The sequence below is a fragment of the Kryptolebias marmoratus genome, linkage group LG16 (assembly GCF_001649575.2).
Source record: "Kryptolebias marmoratus isolate JLee-2015 linkage group LG16, ASM164957v2, whole genome shotgun sequence".
In the NCBI taxonomy this organism is placed as follows: domain Eukaryota; kingdom Metazoa; phylum Chordata; class Actinopteri; order Cyprinodontiformes; family Rivulidae; genus Kryptolebias; species Kryptolebias marmoratus.
In genome coordinates, this window is record NC_051445.1 from 24,096,634 (window position 1) to 24,118,905 (window position 22,272).

The following is a 22,272-nucleotide window of genomic DNA, read 5'->3' on the forward strand; positions in this document are numbered from 1 at the left end:
GTGTGTGTGTGTGTGTGTGTGTGTGTGTGTGTGTGTGTGTGTGTGTGTGTGTGTGTGTGTGTGTGTGAACCTGGATGAGGTAGTGCGAGCAGAGGCTGAGGAGCTCCAACAGCTGAAGGTGGCTGCCTGCAGACAGGACGTCCTGGATGACAGCGGGCTCCAGCAGAATCTGCCCACAGCAGATAATCAAAGTCATCAGACTTTCCGTTTCATTGTAGTGGAGCTGGAGATCATTTTAAAAACGTCTAATGGTTTATCAAGTTATTAAAAGATGAACTAAATAACTTTGCCACCTGTATATTCAGGGTGACCCTTGAAGTGCCCAAAAATAGAGCAGCAAGAGCAAACTGTAGGAATACATTGTAGAGCTCTGTGTGTACAGATGTTTGGGTACTGTATGAGTCGTAATAAACAAAATTTACCACCAAATACTGCATGTTTTTGTTTTTTTTGCCTTATTATGACGTACCACCAAAGGCAAAAGGGCAATGTCCCACATCCCATATCCGTGTGTGCCTCTGGATGTTTGTTAGCAACTACTGCACAGATTTATTGAAACTCTCAGAAAGTAATCTACAACTAATTAACTGTTGGGGGGTCATCTCAGTTCAAGATGGCCGCCACAGCTAATCAACATTAGCCAGCACTTTGCCAAAATGTCTGTCATTCTAATATTTCCCAAGATCAAATTATCTTAGTTTTAAACTCATTTTTTATTTGTATTTTTTTATGGGTTTACATTTTACTTTGTTTGAGAATTAATGTCATTTTCGATCAAAAAAACATATAGTTGTGTAATGTAACCAGTGTAAATGCGCCACAGGATTCTGATGTTATTCTGATTTAATACTCTACTCAGAAAAGCATAATGCCATGGAAACAACGTTTTCTGGTAAACTTCCCTCAAATAAGATCAGATTCAGATAAGGCACTAATCAAATTAAACTACGTGGAATCCGTTCATCTAATTTATTCAGACCTTAATCACACCCTCATGTCCATCTGGAGTTTTCGCTGCATCTTGTGGCACTCATTTCTCAGCGCGTCATGCTCTCGTGTTGGTTTTGTAACCTGATTTTATGGTATCTGTGTTCAGTTACTTCCTTGGGAAAGACTGCTCGCGTTCAGGCGTGTTTTCTGTCAGTTTCCTCCCTGTGCCAGTGACTACTCCTGGTCAGCTCAGGTGTGTTTGTTGGCTCAACTCTTTATCTGTTTGCGAAACAGAAATCGTCTTCTCTGCACTGCAAAAATCGGCTCCAAAATTATGGTTTGAGCTCTTCCCCCCCCCCCTTTTATGTGATCAGCAGACTATTAAATTGTCTCACAGGTTTCTTCGGAGGCCCTCACTCATCCTCTTTTTGGTGTTTGAGTGGCTCCCATCAGGATGCAGGCTCTGTTCTCCCTGGTACCATTTAGAAAGCTTGATATCATTAGTTTAGCATTCTCATGTTTTAGCTTATTTACCCTCCCTGGACACTTAATTTAGCTCTGTACATTTAGTTTAATTTAGTTTATCTTAGAGATTCCTAATTGTTGTTTAGTTTAGCTTTAACTTTATCATGACCTTATTTAGATTATTTATTTTAGCTACTATTTTGCTCATGTCTGGTTTTTAGATTATCCTATATTCCATTTAGATTATACATGATTCTTTTAGAATATACATGATTGATGCGTTTTCCTGTATTTCATGTTTAGATATGTTTAGTTTATCTGATTTAGATTATTTGACTATCTCAGCTCATGCTTAGATATGTCTGTTTTCGTGATTCTGTTTAGATTATCCTATGTTTCATTTAATTCTACATGATTCATTTAGAATACACGATTGTTGTATTTTTCTTTTGTGTTTCATTCTGTGTTGGATTCTGTTTTTGTTTCTGTTGTAAAGCGCTTTGGATCGCCTTGTTGCTGAAAAGTGCTATATACATAAATCTCGCTTCACTTCAAATAAATTTGAACTGAAAGTATGATGTGTAAAAATCTAACCAGGTATGAGTGGAATAACTTATATGTGACTCATGCAAAGAGCATAATTGCAATATTGTCTTATTTAGAATGAGGTCAATGGTTGGAGTATAAATGTGTAAATAGAAAAGTGAACGGCATTTTTGTTTTAATAATAATCTGCTCGATTCTCCATTATCCTCTTCAGTTTGCGACAACAGCGGCGTTTGTTGTGCTTTTATTTTGCTCCAATGCATCAAATTTCATTGAATGAACAGCACTTGAAGGCGATCTGATAAAAGCTTCCCTGTTTCTGCCTTATCACTTGAATGCAACATTGAATTATGCAACGCAGCCCATTGATCCTCCTAAACTCTCAGAGCAGAGCAGGATATGTTGGAGCTCAGTGTGAAAACTATTACAAGCACAAAGAAGGAGGAATATTCCATTTCACACTGGATTATTTGAAGGCCCAGATCATCTTATGATGGAGTTATAGCATGTTTGGGTCAAACCTTGTCAATGAAATTAAGCGCAATATTGCAAGATCCGCAAATGCTCGAAGTATGAGCTGAAGATGACTCTCAGCTGCTACCACATCAAATTTTAGCTCAACAACTATAACAGTGACTGAGTTATAAACATCTTTGTGTTGGTTAAGGTTGATTAGCTGTCACAGTTGTCTTCAATTAGGTTGGCTCCAAAAGTTATTAATTTGTAGATGTACATCCAGTGATTACTTTCTGAGTGTTTTAATAAACTCTGTCAGATAGTTCTTGAGGTGTTTTGCTAACAGACAAACGGTGTTGACTCTAACCGTTAAGGCCGATGTTTTAAGCAAAGATCTTTTCAAACATGAAGCGCTCAAAGTATGTGATGGGAATTAGTCTCAGCTACTAACATACTGACTTTCAGCTGAATATCTGTAGAACTGGTGGCATTATTGCCATTTTTGTGTTTTCTAAGGTCTGTTGGCTCTGGCAGCCATCTTGAATGGAAATGACTCTAAAAATGAATCAGCTGAAGGTGTACATCCAGTGCTTACATTTTGAGAGTTACATTAAAATCCGTCCACTGGTTCATGAGATATTTTGCTAACAGACATGCAAGCAATCCCACACGCACTAGCACCAGCAAAAGCATTATCGCCCTTTCACCTTCAGTGGTGTTGGCAGTGATCCAGTCAGTCTAACGTGTCATCTCTCACACAGTGGACTAATCTGATCCAAACCATTTTTTTTTTAAAGGCAGGAGCAAACGTTTGATAATCCATTCCGCAGCCCTGCCCTACATAGCCACATCACCGTGACTGCATCAGCGGTGAAAGTGAGAAAAATGACTTCATCGTTTGTCTGTCGTGCCTCTCGATGCTGCTGGTACAGTGGAGAGCTGAACGTTGTTAAGCAGCACTCTTGGGTTTTTTTTTTTTGTTGTTGTTGTTTTTAAAATCCTGCTCATTAATTATTCATTCTTCAGATAAAACTGATCTGAAAACAAATGTGCCACATCCTTCTCATACATGCTGTCCACTTATTGTAAGTGGAGCGGGGGAAAAAAAAAAAAGGCTAGTCGGCAAAACTTTAAACCGACTGCGTTTCGCTTCATGTATCGCAAACACAAGCTGAAAAGATTCGTGTGATTTTGCCTAGTTATTTAGAAATCTATACAAACAGAGGGGGGAAGAAATCACTGAAAGCTTTGTGATAGCATATTTTTTTCTGTGTCTGCAATTAGAGCTGCATCTGCACATTTCCATTTATCTCAGCATGGTTTCCTGGCAGGCCTGGGCAGCGGTCCAGTTAACCACATCTATGAGCTCCATAAGCTTAACATACTCAATAAGAGCTCATTTACGTCTGTTTCCAGGGTCTACATACCCCAGGGTTTCCTCTACATGTAACTGATTATTATTTAATGGTAATAATCTTCTGCTGGAGGATTCAAACTGTGGAACTCTGACGTGTGGAAGTGCAGCACTCAGAGATGCCAAGTGGCATGTGCAAGCCGGTGGCTGGACGTGCTTTGGCTTCTCGGGGAAAAAATGACGAGAGCCGGTCGTTGCATGCCGCCGCCAAAGGTAGCGTCTAACTGGGCTGCAGCAAAAGAGTGGGCAACAAAACAATATGTGTCGCTTAGAATACAGTCTTCCAAACCGTGAACACAAAGATGGGCCGGTATTTTCGAAATCTGGCCACTCGAAACGCAAGCCGTACATCCTACAGGTCACTTGGTCATAAACGCTCAGAGCTGAAAATTCACATATTTTCTCACAATTCTGTGTCACCAACTACCCTGCAGTGAGACATAATCTTATTTTGCACCCTTTGGGGCCATGATAGGACATGACCACCCTGTGTTGAAGATACTAACACAGCCGTTCCCACACTGAACAGAACCAAAAACAAAGACTTTGGGACCACTGAGGAATGCGAATAAGAAGTGATGTAGAGGCATCCATCATCACAGAATGTTACGTCACTTGACTCGGCATTTTGACTCCTTTTGTTCATTTAGTTCCCAAAATGCTGTTTGAATGAAAACTGTTGCACACTGCAGTGTGGAGAAAAATATTTAGCTTCTTTTAGGTCTAATGCCCCTTTTGCACGGGCTCTAATTCAGAAGTCTGGCTCTACTCCACTCGGCTCGGCTCTATAAAGAATGCATCGCGTTCACACCGGCCAGTTTGGTCAGTACCAGAGGAACGCCTCCTCGTGTTGCGGGGGGCGGGGCCGCGGGGGGTGGGGGGTGTGCGCGCTATGAAAACTTGGCGCAAGTTGTGTAAACAACGGAAGCGCTATGGACAACGTTGGCCCTGTGTTGTTGCTGTTTTTTAAACTTATGGGGATTCTCCTGAGACTTCAGGAAGAGAGGCGCAGTGGAAGAAATGCTCTGGATGCCGCGATTGTTGCGCGGAGTAGGACAGCTGTTATCCGCCGGAGATTTCAGGCTTTACGGCGCCTTCAGCTGGGGGACAGACGGCATAAATGTTGCAGGGTAAGCTAACGCTGTTGTTTATATTCCTACCGTTCGCTCTTTATGCTTGCATCTGGTCACATCCACGACCAATGAGTGAACAGGAGCTAAGCTTGCGTCACCTACGAAGCAGGGCTGGCCCGGCTGGCCCTACTCCGAAGCAGGGACCAAAAAAGCATGGACCGGCCTCGAAAAAATGCCGGTGGAAACGCGCGCAAAGCAAGCGGAGTAGAGTGGAGCCGGGACCTTTAGAGTCCGTGTAAAATGACTGCTGCATTAAGATGCATTCATGATCGTTTTATTATTCCATTACAGCCCCCTGAATTGCAATCAAATTGAATCGCAAAGTGCTAAAGATACCCACCCATAATTACAATCCGTAATTCTGTTAAAAACGAAAGCAAAATCATCGCTTAAAAAAACAAACAAACAAAAACATCACATCCTATGTTTTCTTTGACTTAATGGGCCTCCTGTCAGCACGCAGCAGCAGTCATGCCGAGCTGGACTAATGACTGTAATAACTGAGTGAATGCTCTTCATATCCTGCTTTCGCACTCTTCACTCCAGAGGCCCACTGCCGACAGAGCACTTCAGCCTCACGCAGCAGAAGTCAGTTCTGTAACAGTCTGCCTGGTTTAGTGTGGGAGTTCACTCAGCTCTTGTGTAATCTGACATGAAATGTGAACTTTCACCTGGAGGAGAGGAGAAAAAATAAAACACTCGTCTTCTGCCTAAAGCTCTGCTCCGCAAACTGAATACCCCCTTCTCGTTTCGGCTCGGAAAACCTCCGCGTGTACAACCGGTAATGGTTTCAATAAATTCGCTGCCGTCTGAAACGCATCCTGAGACGACATGTCTGCTCGCTAACCTGCTGGCCTCTGACATGTGGCTGAAGGATTTTTAGTAGGTCATTATCTACAGTGTGGAGATAAGCATATTGCCCTCATCTCATCTGCTACCATCTACCCCAGGCAGACAGGAGCGGAGCCAAGCGAAGCGGGGCGGCATGCGAGCCTGCAGTTGACCTACTTACCGACTCGCTCTTTGCTCATTTCCACTGTTGTAATAAAATTAGGAGTAATTACCAAGTTCGTAGCCTTTCCCTATACAATAAGTCACAAGGCAGTGAAAATCACAGGCACAAAAGAAGGCTGGGAAAGAGGGAGGTGATTACACACTTACAGCAGGTTCTGTGAGAAGGTGAAAGCACACGTGTGTCTCTCAGCTGATGCTTCTGCAGATTTAACAGGGAATGTTGCTTTATCTTTTCAGACTCAGACAAAGGGGGGGGGGGGCTCTTTTTTTTCACCGTCTGATTAAAAACATCAAGTAGTTGGACTGCAGCTTGCAGCGTGGTGACTGGTTCGCTGGTGCAGAGCGCACACTTCGGCGTAACTCATCTTGCTGTAGGAGATTAGGATGTCGAGATTAAAAAGGTAATCTGCAAAATCCACGGTTCGAATTAGTTTCGTGACATCCGAGGCCCTGGTCAATAGCAGTTGCAGTTTTAAAGCACAAATACGTTTCCGGAGTACATCCTGGTTTCAAAATTATTTTTTTAAAAATCACAAGGTCTTAAATTTGCTTGAAATAAATCTCAGACGAACTAAAAGCCAAGCATTATCTGAAGGAACGCATATTGCCCGCCAATACTCATGCCAGAGTTTAAAACTAAGATCACTTTTTTACTTCCAGTTTGTAACTTGCTCAATATCTGTAAAATTGACTGAGTCATAGACATTTTTGTGCAGGCTAATGACAATTAGCTGTAGTGGCCATCTTGAGTTCTGGTGAGTCCAAGGGTTAATCAGTGGTAGATGATTACAAGACACGAGGTGCTTGAAACGTCACCTGGTGTAAATCCTGCTGTGGGCGAGACCTTTTTCTATTTTTGTCATATGATTCCCTGCATTACTCTAAATGGTTCCAAGGTGTGACGGAGAGCGTGGATGGTTGTTTGTCTCCACGTGTCCCTGTGATGGACTTGCGACCTGTCCGGGGTGCCCCCCCCGCCTCTCGCACAGTGACTGCTGAAGACTGGCACCAGCTCCCCGCGACCCGGGAAGGAGAAGCGGGTAAAAAAATGGCCCGATGTTTTTTGTTGACATTGTCAATTCATCAATCAGTCTACATTCCAATCCTTTGGATAATGACCAAATAAAACAGCCTGCAACTACATGTGGCTGAATGATTTGTTCATGGCTTCACCATCTGATGATCTGGTGCTCAAAAGGCAGATACTAACAAGCTAACATATTACTTTTGTTTTGGGAGACTGTTTATCAGGACAGTTATTTAGAAAAATAAATCCTGCTAAACCTTGTGAAAGGTCAACGGATCATTTAACACCATGGAAACCACTTGCATAGCAGATTTTGTCCTAAGTGTTTATAAATAATAAAGCTGACGATACTTCTGGTATCATGTCCTATTTTCAGAATGAAAGGGACTGGTCACCTGTGAGGGCTCATGCTCACCTGTCCAGTGTAGGCAAAATCCAGAGCATGTTTGAGTCCAACGCTGGTCACTCCTTGAAGCGTCACTTCGTCCGCCTCGCTCTCCACCATGCACAGGCTGAACATGGCCTGATGACACACAGTCAAAACACTGAGGTCAGCCCAGGAATAAGAAGTACACAATCAAATGGGGTTTTTTTATTACAAGTTAAAAAGACCCCTCACTTCAAGTCTGACAGAGACAATTCTGAGCTTAGGTACAATGAAAGTCTATGGAAGAATGGGTGTGTGCACTCTGCATTCTGCAGGAATTTAAATGAAAACTATTAGTCTTAAATTAGTGAGGAAAAACACTGGGTAAAAAAAACAAACAATGCTGCCTGTTTTTTATGTGTAAGCTGCATAAAAATGTAAAGATTACAGTTGGGTAAATAGCATTAAAGATATCAAAATGCCAATTCAGTTCACTTTTTGTGATCTATTTAAAGACTACAATATGTTTTTACTTTAAATAATGCCTGAACTATAGAACTCCGATGGGGAAATTTTTCAGTTTTTTGTTAATTACATCCATGTCATATGATGTAGTGCTAACAAAAGTTATAACACACCACTCCTGATTGAGCTGAATGTTTTGATGTATTGTCATTTGGGTTTTTATACAGCTGCCAAAGGAGATGTAAATTACAATTTGTGACAGAAACAAAGGAATAGCTGGTGACTAGTAATAAGAGAAGCTTCAGTGATTATGCACTGGCTTCTCAGTGGGCTACGGCTAGTTAGCGAATATGAGGGAGTCTCATATTTTCTCACATAATAGTGACAGTCATCTCAAACCCCTTTCCAACCCTTTTCAGTTTTGTCTCCAGCGTCTCCAACAAAAGCACTAGAGCTGGGTTTTGGCATCAGCCTGGGAGCTCACCTTTGACAGAAAACAAGTCCAGGTGTAAAACATAGACTGATGATTAAAAAAAAACAATGACGTTTTTGAAAAACTTGTCCAAATCTGCCCGTCTTCATTTAAAAAGTGTGCTGCAGCATATTAAATCATAAATGTGGGGGCGGCTGCCGAGGTGGGAACAAAGAGGGTTGTCCACACAAAAATAGGCCCTGATTTTTCAAATTTGGCAGCGCAAAACATGGCTGCACTGCTCCTTGGTTGGAAACACTCAGAAATCAATGAGACTGTAACTGAAAATTTACCTATTTTCTGGCAACACTGAGTCAAATTTGAGTTGCCAACTAGTCTCCAACAGTCGAAGCCCAGTGAGATACTACCTTAAATACAAGAAAACCCTGCATCACAAAATGTGTCTCAACCACAGACCTTGATGCTTCAATCAATCCAGCTTTGTTCCTTCTGTCCTTCAGTGTTGATGATGTACGGCCATCATATCATCTATGAGAGTATCCAGCTTTGACAGACTGAGAAATTACTCTTATATGTGACCATGAGTGGAAAAAAAAACGAATAAACCTGGAAAACACAACATTGGAGATTCTCTCTGTATTGATTTACTAACATAGGCCCTGGAGGTCAGCAGAGACAAATAGCACAATCAGTACTTTGTGTTACACCTCTCTGTCTCATCCTGACACACACACACACACACGTACACACACAGACACACAGTCACATGTGAGCACGCTGGGTTTCATGTGAAATCAAAGCAGCGGATGCAGGGTCTGCAGTCTGGCTCTGCTGTGTGTGAGTTCAGCTGGCACCTCACTAATCAAAGCTATTGACTGGTGTCACACCATGAGGGGATGGCAGGACTATTGATCAGTGCCAGCCAGCAGAGATCAGCCGCGGAGACAGGAAGAGAGACCAACGAAGTTAAGATCTTCCCAAGTTTACATTTTTCTTCAAAATTACAGTGATGAAAACAGCATAATAATTAATTAATAGGATTTTTTTTTTTTTGCCAATGTTGCTCCCCACAGTTTAATTGCCTCAGGATGGCAATTTTGCAAACTTGCAGCTTTCAAGTATCTGTTGGTTGATTTTTTTTTTTCTTCTACTTCTTTTTCTTTTTTTTTTTCAGTCACGGAGGCGGTGTGCTGCAAAATCACACAGCGTTAAAGCTTCAAAGGCCCACAAGCTGTTCAGTTAGCGTAATATTTCCTTCTGTCGTGAAATCAATTTAACCCATCCATTTTTTTCCTGATTCACAGCACACATGATCTTTAACTACACCCCCACCCCCTCCTCTCTAGTCTGATTTGTGAGATAGGGTTGCCTGAAGGCCACAGTGAGTTTTAACCAATGACTGTGCAGAACTTGGCCTCGTTGATTCACCGCTGTGCTAATTAAGAATCCATCGGCCCACTGAGCACAGGAGGGCCCGTGGCCTTACCTGGGGTGTGATGGTGTGTGAGGAGTGGTCAGAGTGTGGAACACAGAAAACTGAACAGAGGCAGACAGCGGAGTCTACCTTCGCGTCTGCAGAGCTGATCACCTGAACGCCCCCGACCTTGGCAGAGAGGTGGCGGTCGTGGTGACGGATGGCTCGTGCGATTTGGGACACAAACCCCACCGCAGAGGCGCGCTCGGCCACAGAGCCGACGCCGGTTCCGCAGTGGGAGGGGAGCGCCGCAGTTAGTCTGACCTGCCGGCGAAATTTGTGTGCGTCTGCTTGTTGTGATAACGCCAGAGAGGAGCTCGTGACTTCCTCGCAGAGTCAGTGAAATATAAGGTTTCAGTGGGGGGTGTCTCCGTGTCTGTGAGAAATATTGGGTCAATTCTTCTGGGCTGAGGCTATTTTTACGGGCAAGTTTGTCTTAGAAATTGTTTCATTGCGACCTTGCTCCCAAACCAATAATGGAACCTACAGGGCTACAGGGCTAGAATGTGAAGTCATTTCCTGTTTTTTTTTACTGTTTTATACAAACAAGCACCAATTCAATAGGTACAGTTGAACAACTTACAGATAAATAAAGCATCTTCATTTGATTCCAGTTATATTTAGCTACATACAGAATGATGTATGATATGACGCAAAATCCCAGTGAAGAGGATATTTGCCAGTTTAATCTGTATTTTTGTATTTTATTGACCTGTGAAGTCTTGTTTCTTTCCTCTGTTGGAGCATCACTGTTCGTTAATTATTTATTCATTTATTTTTTGGGGCACTGAATCATCCCCTGGAAGAGCGTGAAAATACTGGCAGTAAAACGAAGCTCACTATGCATAGGTGTGGTAGTGAAATCCACCCATACTGGTTTGTGGAACTTGTAGTGATCAAGAACTGCTCTGGGTATCATTATAGAAAATCTTAATAAAGAATATGGACATACACCTCGGTCTTTTGATTCTTTTATTATACTTTAAAATGGTAAATGGCTTGCACTTGTATAGCGCTTTATCTAGTCCAAGGACCCCAAAGTCATTCACCCATACATCCACTGATGGTGGTAAGCTACATCGTAGCCACAGCTGCCCTGGGGCGGGCTGACAGAAGCGAGGCTGCCATCACACCGGTGCCACTGAACCCTCTGACCACCACCAGTAGGCAAGGCAGGTGAAGTGTCTTGCCCAAGGACATAACAGCTGAGACTGACAGAGCGGGGGTTTGAACCCTCTAATTACAGGACGAACCCCTACCTCCAGAGCCACTGCTGCCCCCAACTTGAAGATATGACCTGCTCTTGTGTTTTTACTTGTTCTTCTTTTGGCTGCTCATTCTCGGGGTAGACTCAGAACATGATCTTTTCCGATATACACACTTCTAATCCTGTCCATAAAAGTCTTCACATCTGCATCTCCAAACCATACACCACAGCAGGTCAAACTTCCATCTTGTAAACCTTTCCTTTCCTTTGAGTAAATCTTCTGTCACTCATCCCCATTCACTCCACCCAGCCTTCACTCTCGCCTTGCCTGTTGCTTCGGATGGTTGACCCCAGGTACATCCAGTAAACTCGTCCAACTTCAGCCCCTCTGCTACCCCTTGCAGCTTCGCTGTTCCACCTGTTCCCCTCTCATTCACACACACATGGATTCTGTCTTGCTTCTACTTACTCTCATTCATTTCTATGATGAGTATACTTCCATGTTCAGGGCTCTCTTCCACCTGCTCCCTACCCTCACTACAGATCACAGTGTCCTCCACAAACATCCTGCTCTATCAGGACTCCTGTCTGATCTCATCTGTCAACTTTCCATTACCACTGCAAATGCGAAAGGACTCAGAGCTGATCCCTGATCTAATCCTACCCGAACCTTAAACCCTATTGTCACTCCTACTGCACATCAGTAGGGGACCTCAGCTGACCTCAGACACCACTGCCTTGTACATGTCCTGACTTCTTTGTACATTATCACAATTTCTCTCTCTTGGCACCCTTTAAACTTGCTCTAATTCCACAAAGACAGAGTGCAACTCCTTCTGATCTTCTCTATACTTCTTCATCCACACTCTCAAAACAAAACCGCATCAGGACTGAAAACCCTACTGCTGCTGGTCACCTCACCTCTTAACCTGTCTTCATGGTATGGCTCATCAACTTTATCTGTCTGTAGTTACGCAGCTCTGCACATTGTCCTTGTTATGACATAATAACAGACTGTAGAGTAGCTACTTTTGTTTTGAAACTTTACTGATTTGCACAAGTTTACTTCAAACACTTCCAGTTCAGGTAGAACCAGTTCATTCTCCTAAACATAACATCCATTTCGTCCATTTGTAAGATTTATTGTTTTGTCTTTAATGACCTAATCCTGAACAGCAATAAATTCCTACTCAGATAAATCAGACGCATAACCTTGAAATATTTTCACCGTTTCAACAAGTCTGTACTTGTTCTGCAGGGGAGAACGACTTAGAGTAAGGCTTGTATTCTTACCTCCTAGGCCTCTTTGAGATATATATTTTTTTGCCACCCAGAGGTTTATTACAAATATTGTTCAAAAAAGATATTCATTCATTTCTCAAATACAGCCTCACAAAAACAGGGTCATTTTACATAAGTTAAGAAGCTGGAGGTAAATTAAAGCTTTGAGGAACAGGTAATTTTATCCTTAATTAAGAACAAATATACCTTACTTGCACAATGAGCTAAGCTGTGGTCTTCCAACAACAAAAACTGATTTCATGGTTAAGAAATGTGGAATTTAAACAGATATTTGGCAACAAATAAAAGGCTTGCAGACAGTTTAATAGTTAAGTTTAGGCACGCCCACTGAAGGTGTTGAAGGATGCTGATGTGGCTGACTCTCCCAAAGCTGTCATACATGTTAACAAAGTGACGTCGTGGGAAAGTGACATATTCAGGACAAGTCCCAGGTAACCCACTCACGCCTGGTCAGGTATTTTATTACAGTCTCTCACATCCACTGGGCGAGATAATGTGTTCTAATCGCTGCTACGTGTGCAGTTTCTCTTTCTGCCAGACAGAGAAAAGACATAGTTGTCAACTCCTGCAGGAGCCACTATCATCTCCTCAGTAAATGAACAAAATTAAACCCAGCATTGGAGTCAGATGACAAAATGAACCTAATGTCATTAAGCTACTACCGAGGAACAGGGGAGCGCCGGAGCGGAGAGAGTTTTTCTTCCTTACTGTAGCAGGCTGATCTAATAATCCAAGAGCTGGAGCGGCAGAGCTTGGCCAAGATGGAACTACTTGAAAGAACAACATTTATAAACAGATCTGAGGAAGAAAAGTAAAAAAAAAAAAGAGACAGGAAGAAGATGAACAAAAGAAGGAAAGTCTGATGTCCCCCCCCCATTAACTCTCTGCAGAGATGTAAAAATAACCTGCACACACAGAGTAACGCAGAGGAAGCCTAATCCCTGGGCAACTTGGACATATTTAATCTGCGACTCATTTAGAAGAGGGATTAGTATCTACCTTCTAATCTCCTCAAAGTCCTCAAATGAAATCTCATGGGCGTGTTTCTCCCTGTGGAAGAGAAAATCTTCTGCCGGGATATGTGGCAGTGTGTCTACCTGAAGCTCCTCTGTGGCCTAAAGCAAGCCAGTAAATGTTCAGGTTCAGTCCAGGTAGACACCAGGAGTGCAGAAAGATTATCTGTTGTAAAAATGTAGCCACCAGTGCCTTGTATTCTATGCCATATCTACAATAAAATAAACAACTATGGATGGATGGATGGATGGATGGATGGATGGATGGATGGATGGATAGATAGATAGATAGATAGATAGATAGATAGATGGATGGATGGATGGATAGATAGATAGATAGATAGATAGATAGATAGATAGATAGATAGATAGATAGATAGATAGATAGATAGATAGATAGATAGATAGATAGATAGATAGATAGATAGATAGATAGATAGATAGATAGTTAGATGGATGTTTAAAAAATGGTAAAAAAAAAAAAAGTTTAAGAGATCTTAGAAAAATGGCCTTTGAGCACCGTATATGGTGTTCTTTTTGAAGCAAGAAATGAGTTTAAAGGGATAGCCTGGTCATTTCTGAAGTACTGTTTTATCTAATAGTTATCAATAATTGATAACGTAGCTTTATCATTCATTAATACCTTACCAGCAGAGACGTCAGTCACAGAGCACAAACTACGAAGGGCAGAAATCTTCCTCCAAGCTAGGCTAATGGCCAGCCAAACAAGGGCACGTTTTATATTGTTCTTTAAGCTTATAAAACAATCCTTTCTCAAAAGCCTCTTGCTGGTGTGAAAAATCCCTACATTACCTATTACTAAACTACTACACTTCTGCCTGACATTCGTTTGTTTAGTTTATTGTTGTTTTCTCAACCAAAAGAGGTCTGGTCACTACGCAGATGGGTATGAGCAGAGCATAGACCACAGATATCCCACTGTCCTAACAAAGACAGATAATAAAGACAAACTAATAAATGTATCAGTCCACTGGGGCTTTGTTCACACGGCGCTGTTTTAAAGTGAAACCGTAACATTTCTGTTGTGATTACCTACATGTGCACTACGGTTGCAGTCAGTCAATAGTTATTCTGCACACATGTGAGAATATCAACAACAGTAACAATAGTAGTTAGAAGAGGGCTGTTTGTACTGCTCAGCCTTTTCAATGTGCAGAAACCTAACCTCATTACAGTCCAAACAAATGTTCATATATTCACCATTTTGGATGTAACTATTTTCATGCTGGACACTGAAGTGTCTGCACGCATGAACGTGTTGTTGAAATACAAAAAAAATCGCAGCACCAAGGAGTGACCTGCCATGGAAAGTGCAGCGGATTCAACGAGCACGACATTACCATGTCAGCGTGTAACGTTTTCACAATCAACATTGGAAAAACGTCTTCATTTCCAGGAAATTATTCACGTTAACAGGATCTGGGAGTTGAGTAAACTTCTGTCTGACTAGGGAGACTGATACATCCAGCAGCATATTACAGTCTATGCTTCACACACATACATTCATGTAGCAACACAGTGTGCTTCTCTCCATACTCTGTGCTCTATGACTGATGTCTATGCAGATAACAGAACATCACTCCAAAAATGACCATACTATCCCCTTAAAAAGTGTCTTTACCCTGAAGTAATCGCTGCATGCTGCCAGGACGGCTTTGTGGGCGTGAAACTTCTGTTCCCCGGCCACCAGGGTGACGTCGCACAGCTGGCCATCCTTCCTCTGCTGGTTGAGGGCAGAGAGAACTGAATCCTGGTGGGACTTTGAATGGCAGAGCCTCTGTCCTGTCAGCATCTCCTTACTGCTGTACACACAAACACACACAGGAAGGAACATCATGTCAAACTGGATTGCACAGGTTTAAAATATATATATATATATATATATATATATATATATATATATATATATATATATATATATATTTACGTCATTAAAAGTAGAGACGTGTAGTAGTAAAGACACCTTCTTTCATCCCAGAGTTGTAAATTCAAATTTGATTGAACGCAATATTGTGAGATCTCATGTTAGCACTCAGAACATATGCTATGAATAACTTTCAGATACTATTACACCAAATGTTAGCTCAATATCAGTAAAATTTACAGTGTTTTCACAATATTTTTATTTCCAAAGGTCAATTTAGGTGTGGCAGCCACCTTGAATTGAGTTGACTCCAAAAAGTTCATCAGTTAATTCCTTAAAATCCATCCAGAGAGGTATTTTGCTAACAGACGCAGTTGACTCTTCCTCTTAAACATTTTCAGCTCACTGTTTTGTCATGTTCTCAAAATCTATCAGCCAAACTCACAGCCAGTGCACGCAGCTCCCCATTTTGTCTTGGCTGTTTCCCTAAATGCTGCTTCACGCCAGAAGGCTCGCTCTGTCACCTTCATGGTAAGGGAGGCGGCAAAACTGAGAAAATGTGCGTGTGTGTGTGTGTGTGTGGGCTCTGGGCCCAGGGTAGGATGAATAACAACATAAGCTGCTTGTTTGGTACTCTGACAACAATCGAGGGTGAAAATAATGGTCTGGGACAATTGAATAGGGGTGAAAGTTGTTGATGTTCTGAACTATTTAATAAAAAAAAAATCAAACATTGTCTTTACTTCCATCAGTCTGAAGCTAAATGTCAGGTGTCATCCCTGCTGGAGGACAAACTGACCACATTTCCTCTCTGCTGCTGTCTTTACTCGCTCTACTAGTTCCATGTGTTTTTCTTTGTTTTTCTTCCCATAGAAACAACACCTGGACCAGTCATTCTGTGTTTGTCTGCGTCTCTTTCCTGTCCTCTCTAAGCCTAGCCTTTGGAGGCAGATGGCCGCTCATCCTGAGCCTGGTTCTGGTTCTGTTGGAGGTTTCTTCCCGTTAAAAAGGAGTTCTTCCTTTCCACTGCGCCGCTCCGGGTAACAGATGACGACAAAGTGAGGATTTGACACAATCTGATGACTTCCTTGGATAGATCACTTTCACTAACTGGCATTTTATAATGTACACAAATGTTTTTGACTTTTGTTGTGAATTGGTCATACATAAATAAAATGGATTCAATTAAATAAACGATTTGTGTAAGGCTCCTGGTAGATATATCCTTGTGAACAAACTAAAAGTAAGATGCCAGCTGTTTTGCTTTGTTTTTGTTTATTTGATGTTGCTGTTTGTTTTTTATTTTACAAAGCGACTCCATTTTCCTGTCATACAGGTGCCCCCATTCTGCTACTATACAATAATCTATTCTGCTGTTAGTTGGTACTTTCAGGCAAATGTCAAAGTCAGACATTTCCAAATTGTGTACCAGCTGGAAAATGGCATAAATGTGGACATTACAGTTTACACCAGAAAGTATTAACTACCATATATTCAATTGTTCTCCGTTTTTCTTAAGAAACCATCCCTGACCCCTTCAAACATGGACTCTACTGGATCTTTGATGGTCCTTCTACTAGCTGCTGTGTTCACGAAACCATTCTTGAAGTATGTTTGCAGATTCGCATCATCAGTCAGTGTGGCTTCAAGAAGACGTGCTTAACCAGCGAGCAGAAATGTTTCGGGAAGTGGCCCGTGTCAAAGCAACTTACACATCAACGGCACAACATTGCCCCTTCCATCTTGCCTTCTTCTTGGTGCGTCCTGGTGTTATTTCTTACCGCCCAAACAGACCTGCCCATCCCCATGGTGCTTAAGAGATCATGATTCAGCAGATTAGGCTCCTACTTCAAGTATCTTACAGTTCAGATCTGATGCTCGTATACTGATTGAAGGCACCATCAGAGGTGGGCATGGATGAGAATGGGCACCCCGACCTGTAGTCAGCTATGTATACACAACAAACGATGGCACACCGTGCATTTTGAAAACTTACTCTTGGAATGTGCATTAACTGCGTTAGTAATATTAGCTACAGTGACTCTTTTAGATTTTCTCTTCCATTGTAAAATCTTAAGTTTCCTTTGATCCTGTCGCTGTGTCACGGATGGTCCTTCTTTGGACCATTTTGGTTGGTCTCAAAACACCAAACAAAAACTGCACTTATGTATGAAGATGTTACGATCCAACTGTCCAGACTTCATGATTTGGCTTTTGTTGTTGACACTCAAACCCATACTCTTCCATCCATCACTTTTCTCGAACCGCTTCCCCTTCCTGGGTTGCGGGGAGCTGGTGTTTATCTCCAACCGTCACTGTGCGAGAGGCAGGGGACACCCTGGACAGGTCACAAGTCCATCACAGGGACACATAGAGACAAACAACCATTCACACCTAGGGACAATTTTAGAGTTATCAATGAACCTAACATGCATGTTTATGGTCTATGGTAGGAAACCGGAGTACCCGGAGTAAACCCACGTGCACAGGGAGAACATGTAAACTCCACCCAGAAAGGCCCCAGGTCAGGATGCGATCCTGCAACCTTCTTGCTGGGAGGCGACAGCACTTACCACTGTACCACTGTGCAGTGGTTTGTTTGTTTTTTCTCCAAAACATCAGCCTTAAGAACATATATTCTTCCCACTGCTGGGTGTCGTCCTCATCATATGCTGCTCCACCCACTTTGCTCCTTCCAGTTGTCCCACCACTGAGAGAACATTATACAGATTATACAAAATTGGGGAAAAAAATCAACCAAATTTCTAAACACTCAACAGTCAGACTGCAACACTCAGCTGGTATTAGGATCCTATATCTATCAGTCTTTAGTTTATTGTTTAGTTTGTCGCTGTTTTCTCAACCGTACAACATTTGTGTTTCTGTGCCTTCCTTCACACAGGCATGTTGTTTTTAAGAAAGAAGCCTGAAAACTGATTAAAAGAAAATGGCACTAGTTTAGCTAGTCGCTACCCTCGCCTGGATTAAGGCTATTGCCTCTTTCTCTATAATCCATGCTCTATGGCTGATGTCACAGCTGATAAGGTACTAACTATTGATAACTATTAGATAGAACATCACTTCAAAGATGGCTGGACTACAGGAAAAGGGGTCGATATCAAGGTGAAGTTTTAATATATCATTCATATTATGTTATGGATGATTGATGTATATATTTTAGGACAATGCCACATACACCAATGTGCTGCAAAAACATGCTCTCAACAGCACATCAAAGTTAAGTAAAGCTGTAAGGTACAGTATATTTTCCCACATCTTTTAAAGGGTATTTACCGTTTTAATAATATATATGTTTACTGAGTGTGAGGTCTGTTTTCAAAGTATTGAAAGTAGGACAGACAGTGGATTTTCTCTGTGTAACCTCAATTGCGTCTAAACAAGACAGATACCAGAGGGGGGGATTGATTTCCTTTTTAGAGAAAGAAGAGCCTGTAACACCAAAAAACATTGATTCCTGTTTGGCTCTCCTCGATGTTTTAAAGAAGAATAATCGTGTGAAACGGCACGGGTGTGCAGTACGTGGGGGCCTGACTGAGCCTCGTTACCTGAAGCGTTGTTTCAGAAGGCATGCCCCTTTACAAAGCAAGAGATGGAGGAGGCGGAGGAGAGGCGCGCCGTGTGCTACTGAGGACTGTAGACTCCTCGCTGGCAACATACATCAGGCTGACAGGACGGAGCAGCACATCGGCTTCACTCAGGGCATCCGCTCGACCCAGAACCAACCGTCACAACCTCCGTTCTGCAACGCGTGAACAGATGGAAGCACACATCACGCCTAACGCAGACTTCTCCCTTCCCTCAGCGATGCTGCTGTGGACTCTGACGGCTTTTGTAGCTGCTCCTTCGTGCCCTACGAGCTCGGCACCTTCTCCGAACAATCTGAGAGCCCTTTAACTATAACCTTGGCATCAGATTCTACACACCTGAACCTGATACACCACGAACGGGGGGAGGGGGGGTTCAAACATGTGTTGTACAACAATAATGCCCCTTTTCCACTAGTGCCTCTACAGCATGGTTCGAGAGGTTTCCATCACACTTTCGTACAGTTCTAGTGGATGGGTTCTGGGTTGTCCCCAAATCCAGAAATTGTCGTCACGCGCCTTTGCCAGCTGGTGGCGGTAATGCTCCAAAGCTTTTTGTCGGCCACCATTAAACGCAGTAGAAGAAGAAGACTGCGAACACAACAATGGAGGACGCGGTCGTATTATCAAACATTTTCCTCAGTCTGTGGCTTTTCGCCAGACGCCAAAGGCAAGAATCCAGGAGAAGGCGGCGAGCAACGAGGCACTCGAGTTGTTGTTGTGAGGGTAGCTCGGACGCAACCAGTGACTCCGCCCCCTAACCAATCAGTGACCGACAGTGTTCTGACGTCGCATTTTCAGGCCAGCAAGGTACGCTTGGAACCTTGACGGAGTTGTTACTAAAAAGGGGGATGGTTCCATGAATCCTGGATAGTGGAAAAGGTGTAGAACCGCGCCGTACCGTGCTGTAGGGGCTCTAGTGGAAAAGTCGCCTCAGTTCCTCTCAAGTGCCTCCTCTCTCGACGGAAGAGAACCTGCGCCTTTCTGAAGCTGAGCTAGAGCGCAGTGAGCGTACAACTGTCTGCTCGGCAGCGTGGTCCCCTCTGAGACGTAGTAATCAACCCGCTGAATGACCTTCAGACACATGGCCACGGGCAGCAGCTGGCTGAGGAGGAGGAGGAGGAGGAGGAGGAGGAGGGAGCTTGGCACAGGCCAACACATGCTGCACACATACTGACATGGCAATCAGGCAAACTCACCTCCTCGGCGTGGCTCAGATAAGAAGCTACTGGTTGCATAAGTGAAGAATTTCCCACAACACACTGCTGTTAATCTGTTTTTAATATTACAGACGCTGATTATTGTTTTCCTGTTTAAAGTTCCTTCTATGTGTTTTTTTTTTTTTTTTTACAATCAGACTTTTTGCACAAACTTTGTGCTACTTCAACCATTCAAACACCAAACCCTTCCGCTCAAACGGGAACAGTGTGCTGTGACTTTTAGCTTGTGTAGCTTTTGTACTTTTTAAAATATTTAACTTCATTGACAAAAAAAGATAAAAGAAATCCACTGAGATCTCTCCAGTTCCATCAAAACCATTGTTCTTTTGAAATCTATTTCAGCGCAGCACTCCGTTTTTGTCTTCTTATGCTACTTTTAGCTACCGTCTGGCTTATTGAAGTTTGTAATCTATGATTTTGCCAATTTTAGCTTTTATCTATGGTTCTGTAATCTGAACCTTTAGCTACGGTTTTGCCAGTCATTCAGTCAGCTGCAGACACACGCCCAGTGATTACGTTCGGAAAGTTTTATTGATATTCGTCCAGTTGTTTGTTTGATATGTTGGTCACAGACAAACAGGATGGATAACAACAGTTAAAGCTTAGGTTTTAAATGAAAATCTTGTGCAATGAATAATGAACTGAATTGTGACTGACTCTCAGCTACGACTGCACCAAACTTTAGCATAATATCTGTAAAACTCACTGAATTAAAGCCATTTTTGTGTTTCCTGAGGTCAGTTGGCTGTGGAGACCGTTGTGACTCGGGTTAGCTCTAAAGCTTAATCAGCTGTAGATGTACATCCAATTAATGTTTCCTGAAGGTTTCATTCAAATCCAGTGAGTGGTTCATGAGATATTTTGCTAACAGACAGAGTTGACCCTAAATGGTTAAGGGGGAAATTTTAAACAAAGAGCTTTCACGCTTTCTTAGTGCTCAGAACACGTGTTGAGGATCAGTCTCAGCTACTGCCACACCAAATGTTTGGTCAATATCTGTAAAACTGAGCGAGTTATAAACATTTATATGTTTCTGAAGGTCAGTTAGCTGTGGCAGCCATCTTGAACCGGGTGGACTTCAAGTGTTTATCAGTGTTAGATGTGCATCTAATGATTATTCTCTGAAACTTTCAATAAAATTCATCCAGTGGTTCATGTGATATTTGGGTGGCAAACGCACAAACACACACAGACACGACAAAAATAACAAACAAACAAAAAAAAAACATTATCGCCTTCGGCAGCGGGCGATAAAACTTCCAGAAAGGAGAGGAAAACAGAGCATAATGTTGTTTTGAAGGCAATAAATAGAGGAAGGATTTCCACCCGCTGAACAGCTTGCAGGTAGCAGGAATGAGGAGGAGGAGGCAGGTTTGTGTTGCTAAATAACCAGACACCATCAGCGCGTTAACTGCCACTTTCCCAAAAAGCTCCCAGCTGTCCAAACGTCTCCTAGCAACAGGCCAGCGCCTCGGTCCACAAACCGAGGGGACAGGGGGGAGGACAGCCTCCTGTAACCCTGTTGCATCCCACAGCAGAACACCGCCACACAATAAACAATAAACACACACACCGTCTTGGCATGATTTTTCCTTTCTGTATCCGGTTATCTCCTCATTCAGGGTGCAAGCAGCAGAATTACGTACCGCATATGAACGTGTTATGAGTCAGCCCCCAGTCCTCGGTCTCTGCGGCGGCGCCTCCGTTTCACATGTCATTTGGCGTCCGCGCTTCGTCTCTCCTCCATCCGCGGCGAGGCGAAGGGAGAGCCGCAGACCCGCTCCGTTACTGCCGACACTTCACCGGCTGCGCGCTCTCTGACTGACTGTAAAAGCCCGTAAATTGTTACATTATAACTACGCCTCTTCGCGGCGCTCGGTCGGTCACATGAATGAGGAGACAGTCGGGAACGAGCGCCCCCGTGTGGACAATCGCCTACACGACAGGCTGGGTTAATTCCCATACGTTTACAATGAAAACACCCCCGGTTACAATTTTTTAGATATTTATAAACTGAATGAATAAAACTTTGACTTTCATCAAGTGGTGCAGCTATTCTGTGAAATCACACCGGTACTCTCACCATGTCACGTTTCAACAAAGAAGCTGGTTGATAATATTAAGCCCATACAGCTGTTATTGCTACATTAATTAATCTAAATTATTAGGCCTGGTTTAATAGTTTGTAAATGAAAACCACCTCCTGCCAAAGTAATGCTCTAATTCTCACGGACTGCGGATTGCTCCAGGTTTTATGAGCCATCTGCGAGAATGCTGCGTTCACGCACGCCCCGTTAATTCCCACGTTGTGAACAC

The 22,272-nt window shown here is 42.8% G+C and overlaps 1 protein-coding gene across 4 annotated transcripts in view; it reads right to left on the bottom strand.

Moving 5' to 3' along the window:
* klhl32 (kelch-like family member 32) overlaps nucleotides 1-21,839 on the bottom strand; it is a 35,782-nt gene extending 13,943 nt beyond the window's left edge. Inside the window, exons 1-4 of one of the 4 annotated variants that reach the window (XM_017413187.3) lie at nucleotides 21,603-21,839; nucleotides 14,889-15,066; nucleotides 7,401-7,508; nucleotides 71-169 (exon numbers count right to left, since the gene is read on the bottom strand). In XM_017413187.3, coding sequence (XP_017268676.1) covers nucleotides 71-169; nucleotides 7,401-7,508; nucleotides 14,889-15,066; nucleotides 21,603-21,607 — 390 coding nt within the window. In that variant the 5' untranslated portion in view covers nucleotides 21,608-21,839. Of the gene's footprint in view, nucleotides 1-70; nucleotides 170-7,400; nucleotides 7,509-14,888; nucleotides 15,070-21,602 lie in introns of those variants that run through there. The other 3 variants (XM_017413186.3, XM_017413188.3, XM_017413189.3) reach the window with 3 other exon arrangements.
* Between the last annotated feature and the right edge of the window lie 433 nt (nucleotides 21,840-22,272).